Source organism: Solanum verrucosum, unplaced genomic scaffold (assembly GCF_900185275.1).
Source record: "Solanum verrucosum unplaced genomic scaffold, falcon-dt-bn FXZP01000108.1, whole genome shotgun sequence".
NCBI classification, from domain to species: domain Eukaryota; kingdom Viridiplantae; phylum Streptophyta; class Magnoliopsida; order Solanales; family Solanaceae; genus Solanum; species Solanum verrucosum.
The window spans coordinates 1,081,975-1,105,588 of record NW_026020274.1 but is presented as its reverse complement, the minus strand read 5'-3'; the positions used below and the strand labels follow the sequence as shown (position 1 = coordinate 1,105,588).

The 23,614-nt window shown below is 30.0% G+C and overlaps 2 protein-coding genes across 4 annotated transcripts in view; both read right to left on the bottom strand.

Moving 5' to 3' along the window:
• The window catches only part of LOC125834031 (uncharacterized), a 509,901-nt gene extending 499,234 nt beyond the window's left edge, over window positions 1-10,667 (bottom strand). For 2 of the 3 annotated variants that reach the window (XM_049513210.1, XM_049513211.1), the window contains exons 1-3: window positions 10,455-10,656; window positions 8,170-8,799; window positions 5,955-6,047 (exon numbers count right to left, since the gene is read on the bottom strand). In XM_049513210.1, coding sequence (XP_049369167.1) covers window positions 5,978-6,047; window positions 8,170-8,723 — 624 coding nt within the window. In that variant the 5' untranslated portion in view covers window positions 8,724-8,799; window positions 10,455-10,656 and the 3' untranslated portion in view covers window positions 5,955-5,977. Of the gene's footprint in view, window positions 1-5,684; window positions 6,048-8,169; window positions 8,800-10,454 lie in introns of those variants that run through there. The other variant, XM_049513209.1, reaches the window with a different exon arrangement.
• On the bottom strand, window positions 1,107-3,306 carry LOC125834026 (xanthoxin dehydrogenase-like). The gene is made up of 2 exons (XM_049513204.1): window positions 3,216-3,306; window positions 1,107-2,030 (listed from the first exon to the last, which is right to left on the bottom strand). The coding sequence occupies exons 1-2, from the start codon at window positions 3,257-3,259 to the stop codon at window positions 1,232-1,234; spliced, it is 843 nt and encodes a 280-aa protein (XP_049369161.1). The 5' UTR covers window positions 3,260-3,306; the 3' UTR covers window positions 1,107-1,231.
• Window positions 10,668-23,614: the final 12,947 nt, after the last annotated feature.

Genomic DNA, 23,614 nt, shown 5'->3' with positions numbered 1-23,614 from the left:
TTTTATGTGTCCTTGTAGCTATCATCCCGAAGCCTAATCAAAGCAGATGTTGAATTTTGTGGAAGCTAATGTTGCTTGTGGAATGTTTTATGACTTTTGTTGCTTGTTTTGAATTACTTATGGACCATGTTTTCTCATTCAACTCTTTAAGTTAAATGCAAAATTATGTTTCGTTATTCTTTTTTGTATTTGGATTAATTTGTTGATATTAAGTTGTGGGTCTTTTGAAAACAGTTTCTCTACCTTCACGAGATAGTGACAAGGTCTGCATACATTTTATTCCCCTCCAAACCCCACTAGTGAAATTTGATGTTATTCAGACTCATGGTTTGGTTTGATTGTGATATGTACAAAGAGTCGAACTGCTCGATACTGACAAGTGCAACCTTTGATGGTAAGCAATTGATATCATACATCAATGTTTTTAGCTATGCAAGAAGGAATAAGCCAATGGACTTGATTGTTTTATCCTCTAAGCACCCCCAATGCACTTCCTTTCTTGAATTTGTGCTATCCCACATAGTTGAGACTTATAAACAAGAAGCAAGCTGAAACAGGTGTTGCAAATGAAGCTCTGAAATGGTTGTTGGAAGTCAACAGTTTTAGCATTATTTTTGCATATATTGTAAAGAAAAAGTTGCATTGTGTGTGTGTGTGGCGTTGGCTTATTAAGTTTTGTATTTGGGTTAAAAAATTTACTTAATATATGTGTAAATGTATTATATATATAGAATTCATGATGAATTACTTTTTTTAAAATGTAGAATTCATACGCTCAAAATTCTAACTCCCTCGATTTGTAATGTTAATTAACTTTAATCGTAGCATTGGCTTTCAAATGGACGTATCCTTTCACGAAAAATCACTAACATATTTTTACACACTTTCATGAAAGAAGACAATCATTTCGAGACTAACATTGACATGAAATTTACTAATTGTGACACGACACCAACAAAAGATAAACATAAATAGATGAACCTTAATTTTTGGGTGTAAGATTGTACGCTAGCTTTGCCTGTCTTGTATTTTCGGATCATCATTGTGAGTCGTCCATGTGGACTAACCCGACCCATTTAAAAGAGATAGAAACGAGAGACGTTACATGATGAACAAATACATCAGTTTTATTTGAATGGATGAAAGTCACAAACATAATAGTTCAAAAGTTTTTGCAAGATTACAATCTCATAGACTTATTCTAATTATAAAATTCTGATAAATATAGTACTTATGTAAACACCTTAAGAGAGTGATTTACACTTGAGAAACCACCATCAACTTTAAGATTGTGCCCACTTATGTACCTTGCTTCATCGCTGGCTAAGAACAACACAGCATTAGCAACATCCTGAGCCATCAAATCCACGCCATGCAGGTTCGCGAACTTCCCAAAATAAGAGTTAAAATCCGCGATAGCATCATCATTCCTTTGTTCAGGGGGTAAGTGACTCAGTCCCAATCCAGTTGCAACTGCGTAAGGTGAAACACAATTCACACGTATACCATGTTTCCCCATCTCAGCTGCAACGTTTTGCGTTAGTCCCAAAACAGCAAACTTAGAAGCTGTATAAGCATGAGGTCCGAGGCCACCAATAGACCCTGCTACACTGCTCAAAGACACAATTGATCCTCTTTTTCGTGGAATCATTATACGAGCAGCATGTTTCATTCCTAGGAAAACACCTCTTACGTTCACATCAAGCACATTATCGAAAACAGAGAGATCATAATCGAGGATATTTGAACATGGCGTCCCTGTTAATCCAGCATTGTTAACCATTATATCAAGTGTGCCAAATTTCTCTACAGCAAAATCAACAGCATTACTAACATCAGTTTCTGAAGTAACATCACAATGGATGAAACACGCGCTCTCTTCATCACCAAGGGATTCACAAACGCGTTGTCCAAGTTCATCTTGAATATCAACAATGCATACTTTCGCGCCATGTTTGTGAAACAAGCGTACAATGCTCTCTCCTATACCACTTGCACCTCCAGTAACTAAGGCAACTCTTCCCAACAGCCTGTGATATATATATATCAAGTTAAAACTTTTCCAACACATACAAAAATTTGAGTCTGAAGTGTCAATAACATTTCATCGTGAGTTCAGATGCTCAATCAGGACAAATAATCATGAGTGTCTTAAATGATATTTACCAACAAGTTTAAGTGATTATCGATATATTCTGCCTTTATTTTCTCTATGATGTTGAATTCAGCTTTCGATTAACTTGATCTCTTGAGTGATCAAACTTCTATAATTATATCACCTAAAAGATAACTACACTTTACAAGCAATTGCCATAAAAAGTGAGATCAACAAATCTAAAATAAATAAGAAAAATTATTTGTTACTTCAACAAGTTAAAATACACTGTATTTAAAAAATTATTTACATTGTTTTAGTGTACAAATAAAATCTTATATTGTAGTAGTAGATAATTGGTTGAACTTGTTGATGTAAACGATAATGTACGGACACACGTGGTTTATTTTAAATCTAAGTTTTGCCCGACTATTCCGGATTGGCACCGTGTAGGCTCCGTTCGGAGGAGCACTCATACCAAGGATTTGTCTATATCGGGCTCGAACCCGAGAGACCGAAATCTCTGATTAAGAAAAAAGTAGCCTCATCCTCGATCCCACATCCAAAAGAATATATATATTTAAAATGAAAAAGAAAGAGTTATCAAATCTAATTCTAGAAAAGCCAGAAAGAAAAACTCTCAAATTCCACCACACAATATAACAATGGCTCCTAAGTTTTGCAATATTTCACTCAAACTCACTTCTCCAAAATAAATTTTAGTAAGAGAATGCATTTAATTTTACTAATTAACCAACCTAATACTCAAATATATAACAACTAAACCAAAATCATTCGTTCAAAAGAAAAGACATCAACAACTCTAACATGAAGACAAAGAGATTGCATTTTATAAAACCAACCTAATATTGAATAGCAATCTCCATATAACAAATGAACCAAAATATGAGTAAGAATAATAACATATTTAGTATATTACCACAAATAAAGTTTGAAGAGATCAGAGTATATGTAGATCTTACCCGATCTTTTAAGAGATGAGGTGCACTCAAGAAAAAATAAAAGTAAAACACAATCGTTTTTTCAAAATTAAGAAAAAAGAAGTAAATGCATCAACCAATGATGTACTATAGTAATGTTAAGAATTTTGAAGTAGAACCTTTGGTTGGAAAGAGAACTGTCAGAGCTTCCTTTCACTTCCATGGCAGCAAAAGTTTCCTTTTTTTTCCTAACAAGAAAAAGATGTGACCAAGAATAAATAAAACAGATTTTTTACTAGTAATCATATAATATGGTTTTTCCCTTTTTTAGACAAAAATAAAAATACCGACATATATTGTTGGTGCGCTACTATGCTATTCCTCCCGTCCCATTTTATGCAAGATAGTTTGATTCAACACAGAGTTTAAAAAAGAAATGAAGATTTTTAAAATTATGATCTAAAATGAATGATAGAAATTTATATGACTAGAAATCATTTTATTAAGGATAAAATAGGTATTTTAAAGTAAAATTGTTACTTAATATTAAAATATATCATTCTTTTTTGAACAGACTAAAAAAAAGTAAGTTATATAAATTGAGACCGAGGGAAACGGAGTACAATAATTATTGGCTATTGCAAATTGGAGATGGATATTGGAATAGACCACGTGGAAGCTATACTCCCCAACAGAAATCTTGGAAAAAATAATATTTTTTTAAACTTATCTTTCAATGTTTAGTAGCTCTGTTATAATCGGATTACGTGTTACAGGCTTAAAATCCACTTTGAGAACACTTTTAACTTGATTTTCTCTATTTCTAGGCTCAAACTCAAACGTTTTGATTAAAAATGGAGAAACTTCAATCATCTCACCACACTCTAAAAATAAATTAAAAACTAAAATTAGGAAAAATGAGAGGTTTGCTTAAAAAGAAAATAAACAATAATTTGCCTGGCAATTGGACACGGGAGGAGGCTCAATGCTTAAGCATCGTGACTATTTGATTTTAAATATTTTATTAATTAATAAAATAAGCATATAAATCACAGAAACATACTTTCATAAAAACTATAGAAAATGTACAATTAATGCGAGAATGGATGCAATTAAGGATGTGTACGGTATGGAGCAAAATATTTTTTGGAAAATGTTATCCAATTTTCTCATGTTTGATTATGTTTGATTGGCTTAAAATGTTTGGAAAACATTTTTCAAATCAACTCATTTTCCTCAAATTTAAATTTTTTTTTATTTTTACGCCACCTCCTACCCTCCTCCCCCTCCAATTTTAAAAGTTTGTTTTTGAAAAATATTTTAAATTTAAAAAAAATTATTTTTTATACCACCCCCACCCCCGCGACCCCGTCAATTTTTTTTTTTGAAAAAAAATATTTTTGAATTTTTTTTTTTTGGGTTCGATTTTGGAACAATCATCGGGGTCTTGTCCTAATTGGGTGTGGGGGTCGGGTCCTAGATCAGTTATCGGGATTGATTTTCATATCAGAAATTATTTTCATAAAGAGTATTTTTTTGTCTCAAGCCAAAAATAAAAGACATTTTTTGAAAAATATTTTTCATTCACCAACCAAACATTAGATAATATTTTCTACTCACCAACTAAACATGAGAAAATAAGTTAAAAATTCACTTGTTTTCCAAGAAACATTTTCTAAGAAAATATTTTCAATGGAAAACATTTTCCTTCATACTAAACACACCCTAAGTATATACTCCATTTGTGCTTAATTACTTGTCCACTTTTAAATTAGCACACATATTTTTTTTTTAAATTGACACAGTGAGTTTACCATTTTACCACTATTAATTATGAAGTGGCTGAATTAAAAATTTAAGATTTTCAAGAAGTTTCATCTTTTTCAAAATAATTAATTGAGGATATAATAGATTAAAAAAAATTGTCCTTTCTTGATTTATCAAAATGGACAAGTAATTAGGGACAATTATAAAAAAAAAAAAGTAGACAAATAATTTGGAATAGAAGGAGCATAATACCAAGTGACAACACATATATTTTATAAAAGAAGATTTCTTTTTTCATACAAGACAAAATGAAAGATGCATTACAACAGATACAAAAAAATAGCCATAAAAAACACTTATATTTTAAATAATCATCTTCTTTGGTATCAAACACACCTTAGATTACAATGATGCAATTGAATTGATCAAAAGTACCTTCATTGGCAAATTTTTTTATTGTTAGTATGACGAGTAACATTTTTCGACAAATATAAGTGATGATTAAAAAAAATGTCTGAAGAGAACAAAGAAGGCAAGTGCCACGAAATACTTCACAAAGGGCTAAATTGTCCATAAGTAGAATTTCTTGTGTTTTTCAGTACTTGCCTATGATGAACACCAATGATTGATAAAAATTATGTCTCCGCCACTAATTGATAATGAATGTTATTGCTCACTAAAGATTAGGCATCCTGCTTTTACAGCTGATATACATGAATATACAAGTTCTAGCAAGCTTCAGTGCTTAAACATTTACTGCATACATCTATAATACTATATGAAGATGCACAAGCTTCCTACAAATTTATATGTCCATATTTGATTCATTCTGTCTGGGAGGAAAAGAAGACGACAAATCTTTTAAACAAGAAGATTTTGAAAAAAAAAGATGAAATATGTAATTATGAAAACAATGGACAAGCAGACCCCAGCGAAACAAAAATGTCATCCAAGAATTTGAATATAGACAATAGATTAGTCAGCCAAAACCAGAAAAGCCCATGATCAATGTGGCCACACTACCTAATACAGCCTCAAATTTCAATTGCCCCGACTGATAGTTGAGCAAGGCATGTCACAAAACCAACTTTCCCCATAAAAATATCTGCAGCACCTTGACTGTCGCCTTCCTAAATGACAATCAGCCCACAAAACCTTCTACAAGGAGCTAAAATTACATTATCTTGCAAGAACATGTTCTTTCATTCCCACTCTCAAACTCATCATCTGATTCACCATCATCGCTGCAATCACAAGTACATGAAAGTAAGCAAAAAAGACTTGCATGCTTGGAACAACGAAAGAATCAGTATAAAGGGTCACTTGGCTGATGACTGATGTAAATGTATAATGCAAAATTAAGAAGCTGGCAACCTAAATATAGGAAAGCAAGTGACTTTTCACCAGACAAGGGATCAACATATAACACACAATATTTCAGGGAAAATTACACAGGCATGCTTGTACAAAGATGTAGAAGTGTTTGATAGGAAAATTACAGGCCTCAGACCAAAGTTTCTACTCTTTATGAATTTGTAGGTACAATGAACTCATTGAATATGTGCAAATTCAGATGATCCCAATATTTATAGGCTAATATTCTATTTAGCTTTACCATGTCTTGAAAATTTATAAACTAATATTCTCTTTAGCTTTACCTTGTCTTGAAAATTTGCAAGCAACTGTACTAATCAAAAGAAGAAGAAAAATGTTGAAATCAATTCAGACGTCCTAAAGAGATTCAAGATGCTAGGGGAGAATCAAACAATATTCTAATTCACGAAATATTTTTGTCAAACTGATAATACTATATGCTCCCCCTAATATGTTTGGGCTATTTACACACCACTTTTGACTTTTGACATGTAATTGGAACAGCAAGAGTCAAGCCCGTTGGAGTTGTTTCACACTGCATATTTGAGGGCATCAGCATAGTTCTTAATGGAACAAAAACACCAGATAGTTAACCCAAAACTGTGAGGATAAGGAGGAAAAGTAGTCTTCACCCCCAACCAAATAAGATATAAAATACCTAAAAATCTGACAAACCCAGACACTTGGAGTCTGGAGATACTACAATATATAGTAGTACAAATGAATAACTCTGATCTTATGCTTCAAATGAAGAAACCAGCTTGAAACTCCTTTTCTAACCACCTCACCTTCTGTTGAATACATCCCAACTTTTTTACTGTTCCAACTGAAAACTACATGTTTACCTCTTTCAGTATCTCCCCTTAATCTCAGGTTTTTCACATAGTTGACGACTAGATACAATTTTTTATCTCTAGCCAAAATCTCCTCTGTTCCATCACTTTGCTTTCAGAGGAATTTGAGTATCCATGGAAATAACAGAAACCAAGTCGATATCATGAAGGAATCTGTTTTCTTCTCTAAAAGTTTCTCGCATATGTGAAATCTTAGATGATTAAAGGCAGCTTCATAACCCAATCAATCAACAGCACCTCAATCTCAAATGAGGAACTCCCAACTAATAATAAATTACAAAACAAAATACTAACAAAAATGTCTTGCAAAAAAAAAAAAAAACAATTCAGGTGCTATCCTAAGCATTGTTATGGTTACACCCTAAGGAAACATTGTTTTTCTGATGGAACACTCCTTAGACTTTTAAGATACTAGCTTGAAAAGATGCAATAATCACAATTAGCAAAGGATATGGAAATTGCAGAAAAGCAATTTTGAGTTGCTAAACTGCAAATATTACATCTAGATATTTAAGGGCATATACTCTGCATGTTCACATAAAAATTATTATCTCTAGCACCTCATGTTTCTACCACAAACTGTTTAGAAAAATTTTAAGCATGGAAATAGATAATGTAAGGACAAGAAGAAGACTTCTGGAAAATGATAAGCAGTTTGCAGCAACATGGGCTATTATACTTCATAAAGCAACAAATGGAAGGACCTACAACAGTCTTATCAAATGTATCTTGTGCCTTGAAGCTGTGGTTTACAAGAACAATACAAAGACATGTTGCCACCTGCGGAAGATGTCAGAGACATTAACGAAAACCTTTGATTCTACCATCAAAGTACATGCCTATCAGTCAAGGCACACAACATTAAGTTGAAAAACCATGGAACTAAGCATGCAAGCCTTAATCAAGACATTTCGAGAATTTTTTAAGGGAGCTATTTGTTTCAGGATATGACTAAATCCCCATCTAACATGAATAGTCTAGTTCTTTTAACAGACACAACGATATTATTTTGAACTGAAATCACTAAAACCATTTAAGTTGGATGTAATTAGTAATTGGTAAAAAAGTTTACAATGCCTAGAATGCGAAACAGCAAGAAACAAACACCAGATTAAAGATGAAGAAATGGAGCTCATACCTAGGCTCAAATTCCCGTATCTCAAAAAGTTCTCCTCCGGTTGTGTCGGTCCACTGCACTTTCCTTTTCTCCACAGGGTTGGGGGCATCATCAACCTTTTCAGAAATTGTATCATGTTCATTACCACCAGAAATGGAAACACTATTTACTGGTTTTTTTAGGCTACTCTTAAGAGCAAGCTTTGGTGAAATATAACTGTCTTCAACAATATTAACACATTGCAGCTGATCGTTGCCCTTGTCTGAAGCGGGACAGCTGGGCAAGACTTCTGGCAGTTGGGTAGGACCGACTTTAAGGGGAGCTGGGCTCTCAAGTCCAGCGGCAGCGCGACCAAAGCATACAAAGGAGCCGCACCCGCGGACAAGCCTGTTCTTCCCGGAAGCCAGCTGGAGATCAGAATCAGTTTCTTGGTCCACCAACTGGTACTGGTTCCACGGTGCAACTCTCATGGGCTTCTCTTCGTTCTTCTGACCCAAGAGTAGAAGGGTCAGGCCCTTGCTATATCCAGAAGCTGAAGACGAGAAGAAACCTCCTCCTTCTACTGCAAATAACATCAGTTCTGCTCATCTGGTCGACATGCAAATGCTTTTGTCTAGAGCTACTTCAACCTTTAGGGGGAACTTCAAGCACCTGCCTCACATTGCCGATAACCGCTTGTCAGACTAGCAGCATATGAAATATTACAAACATGGAAAAAAGGAAAACAGAGAACACAATTATTTTATTACAAAAACTCATTTCTGTAACACATATAAGGATCTAGTACTCCTTTTTCAGTTCATTTCACACTAGTTCCATTTTTGCAATGACTCAAAATGTTTGACGTCATACCATTTCTATACAACTTCTATAGCCATCAAGAATTCGTTTAGACCAAGAAATATGTCCACAGCCAACCCTTGCCAATTACAGCCTTCGAAACTCGGACAAAAAAGGATACATCCTTCTCCACTTAAATACCAGCCTTAGATCACATGATGCAGAGCTAGAATGTGCAAACTAATAGCATGTTTAGCCAAGCTTCTAAAATCGACTTATTTTTTAAAAGAGTTTATTTTAAATGTGCTTTTCAAAAAAATACTTTTGGTGAGAAGCATTTTGTGTTTGACCAATAAATTTAAAAAGCACTTTCGAGCAACAATTAGTATTTGACGAAACTTTTTAAAAGTGCTTCTCGAGTGCATTTTTCAAAAAAAGTGTTTTTGGGGAAAAACTACTTTTTAGCTAGCTTCTGAAAAACAGCTTGTGCTACTCCTCAGAAACACTTATTTTCTCCTGAAAGTTTGGCCAAACACCTTACTTTTAAAAAATAAACACTTTTGACAAAAAAATAAGCTTGGCCAAACAGGTGACAACTCATAAGTCCCTCAGCCTCTGCTACTTGAACTAAGCCCTGGGCAAGAATTCATGTCCATACTATTTTATACTTTGAGGTGATATTTGACTTTTAAACTATCTTTCTTAACAATTACTTTATTTCTTCAAGATTCACTAATACAACACATGAGTCAAATTAACTTCTTAAGCTCCCTACTCAGTCAAATAGAATCATATAAAAGAAACAGGGCAGTAATTTTTTACTGCCAAATCACCAAAGAAAAAATATATGCACAATAGACAAAAGGCTCTAGAGACTAGAATGAGTGCTCCTGGTTGTACGTACTACTTTTTTCTTTGACTAGTTTCCTTAATTAATTATTCCAGCCCCTATTCCACGCAGTAAGAATGCAGAATACTAGATAACTGTCAAAAGGATTATAATTAACTATTTCCAATCAAGTTAATTAATTTACATATGCTACAACCCATGTCAAATCGAAGTCAAATAGGCGGACTCTATAGTCAACACTGCATTGAACACTATAGATCACTGGCAGAACACTCTAAAAAAGATCAACAATTAAAAAAAAAAGTAAAAGGATTAACAAAAACATGAAACTAAACTCTGACCAAATGAAAACAGATTCAAACCGTCAATGAACCACCTATTTTGTGCTTCAATATGAATTTTAAAAAAACAAATAAAAATAAAAATACACCAGTTATGCTTTAACAAAAATCTTCAATGCAAAACAAATCTATACAAAAACAAGTAACATTAAAGACTAGCACTGTAAACCTCTCAGTCACATACTCAAAGATCTAAAAAAAAAAAACTCTGAAATCACCACAGAGCAAAGCAAATACAACATTAACACTAATAAGTAAGAAATCAACTAAACGAAATGCAAAACCGAATACAAAAATCGCTCCGCAGCAGCATAGGAAAAGGTAGAAATACTCACAGATCTGAGAGCGATAACAAGGCAACGATAAGTTCACCGGACCGGCGAATGCATCGACGATCACTACTGATAGATTATACAAGAGTGTAAAACAGTACGGGAAGAGGAGAACGTCGGAATCGTGTGGCTGAGCAGAAAATCGCCGAGAAAATGAAGAGCTGAAAGAAGAAGAAACGGATTTATGCGGATATATATATATTGGGAGTACTTTTTGTATTGAAGATTAGTGAATAGTACTGGATTTATATTAGGAAAATAAAATTGTATTACTAATATAGTATTTTAAGTAAAAAAAATTAATGGTAAATAAGAAAACAAATGGAGATTGGGGATAGTGACTCTGTGGCGCATGATAGCGATGGGTCCCTTTTTGATTGCCTTCTATTTGTTTATTTTTTATTATTTTATTTTACTTCTTTTTGTTGACAAAGGAATTTGTGGCTACGCCATTATCCTTTTTGATAAATCTAGTTTTAATGTAATAGTCGCAAATTCTAAAAGTAAAATAAGAATAAAATTGGTATATATTTTATTCTTTTCATTAAATTGTTATTGTTGTTAATAATTAAATGGGTAGATAATACAAATTTCATTAGTTTAGGATTTAATTATATGCTTTTTCTTGAGTTTTTTTAAATTATCTTGAATTTTTAGGATCAAAATTAGTTATAATTTATTTCAAATATATTATATCCAAATGAATTCGCATGTGGCTACCGTGGCTCTCCTCTCTCCTCTCTTATTCACTCACCTATATTTCAAAATGTATTTGATTTCCTAATTAATGTGTTATACCACTTAATATGACTTACTTTCCTATATCTACTATGAAATTCATTTTTCTCGATTTTACAACTAAAAGAATATTTTCAAAATTTACCAACCAAATAATTGGAAAACATTTTTTTTCCTCCTTAGTAAAAGGAAATGAAATCCCATAATTTGGAATATAATTTTTTCTCTCTATTAATTTTTACTTGTTAATTTTGAATCTTACGTCCCCCTTAAAAAAATATGATTGATATTTTATTATAATACTTATATTAATTAGTATTTAGCTTTTGATCTTTAAAAATTATTTAATTAATACTAAAAAAAATCATTAATATACTAAAATTGGCAAGTAAAATAAATGGAAATATTTTCTTTTTGAATGGAAGAGGACTTAAAGAAGTTAACTAGAATATGTCAAATAAGTAGTGCCATCTCCCATTAATGAGGAATTAATTTTCACATTGACCTAACTCCCAATTGAGACTGAACCTGCCCTTGTTTTGATCAAATGTGGCATACCAAAAAATATATATATATTGGTGTGCACAAAATATACGACCAAAAAAATGGCATACTTTATATTGATTGACCATAAAAAACAATCAAATAAACTATATAATAAAGTCAATTTGTTAATGAAATTTCACGAATTTGATTACTTTAAGCTCCTGTTCGTCTATTAAAAAGACTGTGATTTTTTAAATTTGAAATTGAGTTTGTTTAAGCATTTTTTTTTATTGAGTAGGTAATTAAGAATTCAAGAGGTTTTTACGAGTAATATTAATTTTGTTAATAAATAAACTAGATAAATCAATTAGTTAATTCAATTGAAGAATACAGATTGAATGGCAGATAACCCATCGCCCTCTAAATCGATTTCAATCTTATTAATCTCTTTTTTTCTTGGTAAAAGTTCCTTTATTTATTTTCTTTTCATTTTAATAATTAGTTTATAATTATTATAACTTTGCATTTTATTTCTTATCTAGATAGTTAGGGTAGTTAAATTTTATTAATGATTAATACAAGTCTTTATGTATTCCGACAATATTTTAATCTTATCATTTTTTAAAAATTATTTGTACAACCATATATATTTGTGTATGCGTGGAAGAAAATAGAATGTATTCAAAAACTATATTATATATGAGATGAATTATTTCAGTGGTGTTTTAATTATTTAGAGGGAGGGGGGGGAGTACCTTACACTTAAAAGTTGGAAGGGGATAATTTTAACTCATTAATCTACATTAACAATAATATCTCCAAGTAACAACTTGAAATATAATAAATTTATGTTATAATATAGTATGAACATGTAACTAAAACAGAATATATACTTGTTGACTCTAAATATAAACTGTATTTGTATATAAGCAACTTCCAATTTTCTTTAAAATTATTACCTAAACTAAGTTATTTTAATCCGTTGTCTTTTTTATTTTTAAATTTAGTTACTTAAAGCCATTGACTTTTAAAAGTACTTTCGTCGTTCACTTTTACTTGTCCATTATTTCAAAAATAAATTCTCATTTGACTTATCACTTTTAACATATTTTTTTCGTACTTTACCCTCAAGATGAATTAATATTCTCCAAATCATTTTTTCAAGACCTAAGACTATATATTATAATTAATATCAATTTTGAGAAAATATTTATATTAATTATTATTTCTTAAGTGTTTTGTAAAATTTTAAATGGAACGGCTTTTTTATTCGGTGTCCAATATTTACATTGAAGTTCGATCATTTTGAATTCACACAACGTAAGATCTCATTCGAGAAAAATATTTTTTCATATTCAAAACTCAAATTCGAAACTTCTGATCAAGAGACAACAACCATATGCACCACATTGTTTTGGTGGTTGGTATTGCTGACTAGGTCACTAGGATATGTAGAAAGTAAGCTCAATGACAAAGACAAGAGAAGGTTAATACTATGGGTGGAGTTGGGAAGGTGGATATTATCTACCATTTCCTTTAGAATTAATTCATATGTACTTATAAGATTAAAAAAATATTTTAATTAGAAAAAATGTGATTCATTAGAATTCAGAAGACCCTATCATAATTAAAGGGGGAAATGAGTTATAACTTTATGTACTTTTAAGTTACAATGTATATAGCTTTTTTACATCATTATGACAATGATGTCTTTTAATCAAAATTACTAATTTTCAATGGGTTTACAATCAATAGTAAGTAAAATTTAATAACTTATAATAATAACAATAAACTACGTGTAATTTCGAAATTTAAAAAGAATAGTGAAATTTACTATGATACATTCAAGAGCCATCATAATAGCAATATCTAAATCTGTTGAGAACAATATTTTTTATCATTAGAGTATATATGTAGTGTAGTAGATGAGGTTATTCTTCTCTTAATCAGAGATTTCGGTTTCAAGCTCTGGATATAGAAAAATCTTTGGTAGAGAGTGTTACCTCTCCAAATAAGGTCCTATCCGACGCGAATCCAAATTAATCGAACTCCAATATAAGAATCAAATATGGGGGCGAAAACCCAAAAAAGGAAAACACTATATTTTGCCTCTTCTTTTGTGGTTTTGCCTTTGTCAAAGTCAACATTATCTTTTCCTTTTTCTCCTAATAAATATGAGAAAATCATCTGTAGCATAAGTTATTCTAGTAGTCTAGTACTAAAGTACCAAACCTAATGGAGTATTAATTAAAATATACTAAAGCATTAAATCTAATTAATTATTATTCTAGTAGTCTATGGTTGCCTTTGCTTCTCTTTTTTTTTTTCTTTTTCTTCTTGAGTCATCTTTAATTAAAGTCCCTTTTATTGCGGGCTATATTATATTATTCATCGATTAGGAATATTTAAAGGTGTTCAAAATTTATATAAAGTAATATTCTTATATATATAGTATAATTTACTAATATTTACTTCCTTCATCCACTTCTAATTGTTATGTTACACTTTTTAAAAGTCAATTTGACTAATTTTCAAAGTTAAATTAGATTACATTAATTTGATATTTTAAACAAAATATTTAGATATTTAAAAACTATACAAAAAGTACTACAAATTGTATTTTTTTACATATTAATAAATAATTGTAAAATGCTAGTCAAAATTCTTATAATTTGACTCTAAAAAAAGAAATCATGACAATTAAAAATAGTTGTAGTAATAATTTGTAGATTGTAACTCTATATCCCTTGTTATTTTTCTGGCCAGAATTCATTTCTCTCGTGTTATAAATTTTACTTGCTAATCGGCAGGACCTTTTTATGTGTTTTTTTAGTAAGAAAATATTTTATAAAATCGTATTAGTTTTTTTTTTTTTTTGAACTCAGGATAACTCGCAGCTGTTATAACTTTGCAACAACCTTTGCTTTTCGAGTGAGCACTTTCTTTGTTATAGTAGGTAGTCTAAACAAAAGAATCATGTATTTGGCTATGTCAGACTCATGAGGCTAAATTAAAAGTGTTTTCTAATATAAATTTTCGTCAGTTATCTCTGAAATAATTATTTTTATGTGCTGATCTTTTTATTTCTCTGAAAAATTATAGACCTCTTAGACTATGATCTAAAGATTTTATTTGAGCAGACTAAAAATCTTAAGATAGTAGATAACGATCTAAGTTACTATAAACGTGAAACAACAATTCAATATGATCTTCTTCTTTTTTTTTGCAATTTTATTATGTATAAATTATAGGAACCACATATTATAAGTACTAAATCATATCCTATCCCTTCTAGTTTTCTATTTACCAAAAATCCCTTAAAAATGATGTTTGTGGGATACATAGCGTTGTGCACAGGATACATTAGGTTTGATACATTTCACATAGCGGGATACATAGCGTTGTGCACGGGATACATTAGGTTTGATACATTCACATAGCGGGATACATAGCATTGTGCACGGGATACATGTGAGATACATAGCGTTGTGCACGGGATACATAGCGTTTGATACATTACACATAGCGTTGTGCACGGGATACATGCGGGATACATAGGTAAATAAGGGATTTTTGAATTTTTTGAAATAAGTAGAGATAAATGGATATTAAGGTAAGTAAAGGAGTGTAGTTAAGTAATTTGTCCTTTTATTATTTGTTGTTTGTTATTTGTGCCGATTCTAATATGGTCTCATTGAATGTCCTAAAAAGACATTACATATCCTTAATTGCAGATTGCATGCAGTACTCCAAGGGCTCTAACTTATAAAAAGATTTAATACACTTAACTTTACTATTATTAATTCACTAAGACATGCTTGTATCATTACGTGCAGCCCAAAAGTGGGTCAAGTAAATTTATTTATCATATAGTAAAGTAATATAAAAGGATAATCAAACACAAACATAATTTTATTCCAAAATTGCACTTTAATGAATAAAAGTAGTAACTAATATAAAGTCTCAATTTAGAATTATTGTCCCTACCCTACTTGAGCCTACTACCTACTTTAGGCTTCAAATAATTCCTCTTTTTTTTAATTACGAGACACGATATTCAATTGAAAAATATTTTATAATACTAAACGGGACTTAACTTTAAGCCACACGACAAAGAGAAGAAACTTTATTTTCTTGGTGCATTTTTTCAGATTATCAAATCATCTTTATATTTGTGATCTTCATTCGCTAAAAAATATTCGTATATTGGCTTGCCCTGTCCAAAATATGTTTGATAATGACATATTTACTTCCCACAAATATTTACAATATTCTAGAAGAGAGTGATATACAATATATCCTCTTATTTGATAAATTTGAAAATAAATAAAAGTAATTTATTTTCATTATTAATTTATGCGTCCCAATTTTTTTGTGCTAATTTAGCCTTTATTAAATGTTTCACAATTCCATAGTTATGCTTATCAGTTACTGAATATTCTAACATTCATTTTTCTTAATCATCTCTAATTCCCCAAAATTATTACAAGAATAATTGTAAAAAAAAAAAAAAAAAAATTAAAAAAACTTTGGATCCTAAAAAGCTTGTTGGCCCACCCCCATTATAAATCACATGTAAGACACTGGTGAGTTCAGATAATTTTGTATTGTAGTATATTTAGATTGGGTTTCTTTAGATGTGTTTTATTCTTAGTTTGTGAATATAATTAAGGGAATTTTACATAAATCACGTATTGTTAGGAGCTAATTATATTTTATTTTTATTCTTTTTCATATTATAAAAATCTCTTAAAATTGATGAAATTCGAATACATCTCAAAACGTCGATACATTGCGTCCCGGTTTTGGATACATCGTTCAATATTCTGATAAATTGCATCTCGATTTCGGATACATCACTCAACGTTTTGATACATCGTGTACATCCTAATACATCGCGTACGTCCCGATACATCACGTAAAAGTGATGTATCGAACCGATATATCGCGTAAAGTGATGTATTCAAGAGAATAGGAGAGGGTAGAGATTTTTATAATTTTTTCAAATGACAAAGAATATTAGAGAATATGGTCAATTATAAGTCTTTGTATTTAAGTTATAATTAACTATCCTTTTTATAGTAGTTTAACAAATTTTAACGTTGGATCTTGAAAGTTTGTCCGTAAAATAAATAAATCCAAAAAATCAAAATTAATCATTTTTAACATCTAAGGTCATTGGATATTGTTATTTCCTGCATTATCAAAAAAAAAAAAGATTAATACGCTTTTGGCCTATGAAAATGAAATCGACATGTAAAAAATCATGTTGAAGATGTAATTAAATAAATAAAAATATATTTTCTAATAATTACATAAATATTAAGCTTTAAGATAAAAGGTCATATAACCAATATGATTGAACTCTATTTGTCACCATTTGAGCATAGTAGGGGGAGTAGAGTTGGATCTACTATTTGAACTTTATGGATGCTAGATCCAAATTCTACTTGATTTACTTGGTTCAAATCAATTTTTATTTCTTTTGGCTAAGTTTTTGATAGATATATAAGATTTAAGCTAAAACTGCTATATTCAAATGAATCCATAACTTGCAAAATACATCCATCTTAGAGGGGAGGTCGGGATGAGAGTTGCTGAAGGAAAAACTTACGGATAAGTATTAATTTACATAAAATTAATAAATATTTAGCATGTGTAGATACAAATTAATTTTACAATCGTGATCAAATATATTAACTAAAATATAGGCTTAAGTCATCGATAATTTTTAAAGTTTTTCGCATAATTTACTTAGACACTTTAACTTAGACATCTTAACTTGGACTTGTACCTATTGAACACCTAAATTATTCAAAACATGTACCTATTAAACATAAAATATACTATATTTTTAATTGAAATATCTAAGTGAATTATGCGGATAATTTTAATAAATAGTTGATGACTTAACCCTAAAAATATATGTTTCAAAGTGATACTAACATAATGGACACGTAGTAGTAATAATTATGACAGTAGTATAGGGAAAATAGAAAGGATAAGGTGAGTTTGAATGAGAGGAACATATTAAATGAGATTGAGTAGGAAGTACGTATAGAAAAACAATTCTTGGATGAAGCAATCAATGTATATATTGTGTGAGTTTTCCCACACACAACCTCTTATGCTTCCTTATAGGTTATAACTTATAGCTATAGCAACTATACTTCCAAAATATTTGTCGTTTTTATATATATAAAAAAATAAATTAAAATAATTATTATTTATCTAGAAAAAATATTATTTGTGGTAGAGGAAGAGAAAATCGGAGAGAGAATTACAAGATGGAGTATTAAATCCTTCACCAATAAGAAAATTTCAGATAGTCCTATTAAGATTTGTATTTTAGAAGTTGAGAGATTAAATTTATTGTATTTTTTTCATTTTACCCGTAGAGTAATTGTTTTTGAAGAGTACAGCCATCTCAATTATCACTTATAAATGAAGTCAATATTCAGAGAAGAAAGATTACTTTTTTTGTTTAATATTAGATAAACATCTTACCAAAAATATCTGTCTCATATTACTTGATCACTTATTAAATTAGGATAAAATAAATTATTTTTTCTCATTTTTACCCCTACAATTAACATGACCTTTGAAGATTCATTTTAAAGATCCAAAATTTATTTTTTCAAGAGGATAATTAATACTCTATCCATTCACTTTTATTTGTCACTTATTCTCAAAATAAATTTTTATTTTTACTTGTCACTTTTGATATATCTAGAAAAAAAACTATTATTTTTTTCATGTTTTACCTTCAATATTAAATATTTATTCTCCAAATCATTTCCTAAGACATAATACTCCCTCTATCCCTAATTACTTGTCCATTTTTGAAATGACATATCTATTACTTCATAATTGATAGGGGTAAAATGACACACCTATTAAGAAAACAAAGAATGACATAGTGAGTTTACCATTTTACCCCTATCAATTATGAAGTTGGTGAATTAAAAACTTAAGATTTTCAAGAAGTTCTACCTTTTTCAAAGTAATTAATTGAGGATATAATAGGTAAAAATATTTTTTCATTTCTTAATTTGTCAAAATGGACAAGTAATTAGGGACAACTAAAAAAGGAAAAGTGGACAAGTAATTAGGGACAGAGGGAGTACTAAACATCATTTAATAGGGATGAACAAGTAAAAATGAATGGGGGAGTATGAACAAAGGACCAAATAGTAAAGTTGATCAATTTATTTATGATTTCTTAATCACCATATAAAATAGAAAGTGTCCATCTAATATAAAACAAACGAAGAATAAAATACTCATTAAATACCCCATAAATTTTTAAGGACATATAAATAAAAAATACGACGTAGAAATTAGTTATATGTTGAAGTGCACGTCTGGGAAATCTCAACAGTAGATTGAGAACAACGTTTTATATGCTTTGGAGTAAACTTGCAGAGAGCAAAAAAGAAAGGTTCAAACAATTGTGGTACCTCTGTCCAATAATAGTTGTCTATTGATTTGACACATTTTTTAAGAAATTTATAAATAGAATGATAATTTTACTATATCATTCTTTGAATATAATAAATATAATGTTTTAAAAAATGTAATTAAAAAAAATAACTATAATTAATAATAAGGGCAAATTAAAAATTAAGTGTGAAATTATTCATTGATTTTTAAAGTGGACAGATATTAATGGACAACTATTACTCCCTATGTCCCTAATTTCTTGTCCATTTTTCCTTTTATAATTGTCCCTAATTACTTGTCCATTTTGACAAATCAAGAAAGGACAAATTCTTTTTACCTATTATACCCTCAATTAAATGACTAATTATTTTGAAAAATATAAAACTTTTCTTTCACTTCATAATTAATAGGAGTAAAATAATAAACTTACTATGTCATTAATTATTTTTTTAATAGATATATTAATTTAAAAGTGGACAAATACAGTATTAAACAGAGAAAATAGTTTTGCAGTAGATTTTGAGGACATTGGAATTAACGAAACAGGAAAAAAGGAATAATTGTGGGGAAAACTTAACAAGTAGGCAACAAGCAAATTGTAGCAAACCTTGAGCATTAAATGTTCTTTTATCGGACAAAATATACAATTCAAAAAAAGGCCTTCGTTTTATTTTTTCGCCTGATACCTATTTTGGGGGTGATTGATTGTGATTTGCATAAAGAAAGTTTCACTTTAAAAATAAAACAAATCCTATTAAAGACGATTATTATTTTTAAAAATTTAAATTCAAAACTTTTAATCAAGAGCGGTTGATACATATGGCTCTGCTGCATTTTGGTGGTAGCAATTTTGGGTCATTAATGCAGTGGAGCATTTCTGTAGTGTTTTATGTTGGTTGAAAAGAGTAATTCATGTATTAAAAAAATAGCATAACTTTATAATATAAATGTAATTTTAGAATTTAATCAGGTAAAATAATTTTTGAGGTTCTCTAAATATTAGAGATCTTATTGGAAATTAAAGTCAAAGTATGAGTCTCGAGAACTAAGCTTTGACCAAAGCTTACTTCTTGACAACATCAATTCTCCAACTTGCAAAATTCAATGCATCACACAAGAATCACTAAATTTTCAAAAGCAATTATTTCCTCCGCTTATTTTTATTTGTTTATTATATTAAAAATAAATTTATTTTTAAGTTTAAAAAATTAAGAGATAACTAATTATCGAGTTTCTAAATTTAGAGCCCTTTTAGATTGATTTTAAAAAATAGCTTTTAATAGAAAAAATATTATAATTTATGCATTGATTTTATGAAATGACAAGTATTATTGATCAACTTTTATCGTAAGGATGACATATAAAAATGAACGAAGGAGTATTGTTGGACATCCCAAAACAGTATAGTGGACAACTATTGTTGGACGGAGGGAGTAGTAATTATCTCTTGATTTTTTAATCTGGACAAGTAAAAATTGTCATTATTTTAATATTTATAGTGAATAAGTAAAAGTGATCAATAGAGGGAGTATTTTCAATCCGTATTTCAATGAGTAAAATAACTTAGTATATTATTTAGGGGTGATATAATAATTTTTTATTATTACTTTTAGAGTGTGTCAAGTCAAGTGGAAGTAATCCTCAATAATCATGCAACAACCATATGAAAAAAAAATATATACTCCCTCCAATCTATTTTAAAGGTCTTTCTAAGGTGTGTGACACATCATTTAAAAATTTGATTAATTACATTAATTAAAGTGGCCATTTGAGTATATATATCATCCTTTTGTCTTTGTTTTCGAGAAGTGTAGTTGAAAGGCTTTTTCATGAAGTTGCTCACACAATTTATTATAGCAAAGTTCAAAACGAGAAAAGAAACATTTTAATTTTAAAAAATGACATAGGAGTATTATTTTGAATTATTTTAAACAGACTAAAAAATCATTTAAAAAAGGGAGGAGGGAGCAATAAATTTTTTTATTATCTTAGAGTAGTTGGTAAGGATGGATGAAGTCCTAGGAAAAAGTTGAAAACAATTTTGGATAAATCAAATCATTAATAATATTGACCATCTAATTAGTAATTTAGATTTTTTTATCAATAACCTAGTACTTGTAGATATTTTTTCTTCTTCTTCTTGACTAATTTGACAATTAGTAGTACAAAGTTTATTAATTAATGAATAACCTGAAGTACATGATACTGTTAACTTTTAGGAGACAAATGTTGTACTCCCTCCGTTTCACAAAGAGTGACCTGGTTTGACTTGACACAGAGTTTAAGAAAATAAAGAAGACTTTTGAATCTTGTTGTCCTAAATTAAAGTTATGTCAAATGTACTAAATTACCCTTCAATCTTGTAGCTTTAAACATGCTACGTAGAAAACTGAAATTAAAATGTTACCAAAAAAGAAATTCTTTTTGAAATTGGCTAAAAAGGAAAAGAGTTCACTCTTTTTTAAACGGAGGAAGTATATCAATAGGTCAAAAGCTAGAGAAAGCCCTACTTTAATTGACAGCTAAATGGGGACACATAAATTCCATATACTAAAGTTGTAAAACATATTTTGTAAAAAATAGAAAAACCATATATATATATAGTGGAATTTCTCTGCAACAAATCTAAATTAGTCAGACTTCAAAGCGAATATCAAACACTGAATGAAAGTAGAAGGAAAAAAAGTTTTTGTAATTTGCCATAGACGAGACAATCTGTTTAATTACTAACCAGAAATCTAGCACGCATGTTACTCAAAATCCATTTTCACAGAATTATCAAACATTATTTGAAATCACATTTGTTTAAACTTATATAAATAGTTGATTGATCAAGCTCACCTTTTCTTCCGTCTCTTAAGATCCGCTATCGTTGTTTAATTCGTATATCTACTTCATACTTCTTTGATCTCCCTTTCTCATAACGTAACAAATAAGTTTTCATAAATTTGATGGTCAAGTTCTCTATTAATTACGTCGTAAATACGTCTTGAATAATTCTAATAATTGTATACTTGGAAGCACTTTATTTTCAATCATCAGATGGTAAAGGAAGGTGGTATTCCTCCTTTCTCTCTCCATCACAAATCACAATAGTCATACAGTTAAATAATTGAGTTAGACGAGAGATAATGGACAAACTATCAAAGAGGTCGGCATGACAAATAATTAGGAGTTAATTATAACATTCATAAAAGAAAGAAAAAAATCAATATAGAAACTTCAACTAAGAAATAATAAGAATTTGGTGGAGTGTGGGTGTCTTCGTCTCTTTACCTAATCATGAGCTAGTTTTTGTGGTTGAATTAAAATCAAAGTTTATTTTTTTTCTAACATATGGTATAGCGTCAGAACCACTCTAATAGTCTAATTCTTATTTACCTATGTCGACGTTTGGGGATGTTGTGTCCCACATCAGTGATGTGGAGTATAATCAAGTGTCTTGACCTTGTTATATGATCTTAGATACTCCTCTCACCACATGAGTTAACTTTCGGCTTTTGAAGTTGAATTAGATTCAAGATCCGTTTCTTTCATAGCAATAATGTGAGTTACAATAGGTTCTATAATCTAACAATTTTAAAGTATATGAATAATAGAACTAAACAAAGACAAATACAAGATTTATATGGTTGATCTCGCCTAACCAAAAACATCATTAATATATATATATATATCTTTTAATATTACGTAGCATAAATATTGTATACTACATATTATGAAATTTTAACATAAGAATAATTAAGAATTAATTTAACATTATAATGGGCATTTATCACTTTCCACTACAAGTATCTTAGGCTTATGCTTCATGTCACATGCCTAATGATCCTATTTGTGAACAACTTTTTAACTCTTAAAATTATCATTTGAACACCAACTCCACTTGAAGTTCATGGATGTTAGAGAAAGGAAAGGCAAAGAGAAGCATATTCTCAAGAAGTATTACAAATATTTTTAGTTGTAATTAAAAAGAGGCTCAATTACCTTTAGAAATGGAAGCAAATTTTATTTGTTTAAAGTGTAAAAAGTTTGTCAAAAAAAAAAAAAGGTTTAGCAGTAAATTAATTGAAAAGCCACATCTCTTCCAGTTTGTCTCCATTTACACTTTTTCAAGATTGAGAATTTTGATCTTTCTAAGCTAAATAGTAGCAGTGGGGCAATACAGCATGTGACAAATGTTATTAAGTAAAAAGGTTCCAAGAAAATTCAACATCAAGAAGACCAAATTGGCATACATCAATCAATTTTTCATGTATAGACTCATAAAAGTGCAAACAAGTTGCATGGGATTCCACCTTGTATATAGCACCAACTTAATTTTTTTTTTGGGTTTTCCACACGGTGTTTGATATCCACACTGAAGTCCAACTAATTCGAATTCCATTTGGGAGGTAGCGCTCCCTATCTAGAATTTTTCATATTCAGGATTCGAGCCTGAAACCCCTGATTAAGAAAGAGGCAGCCTCATCCACCTCATCCACTGATCACCTCCT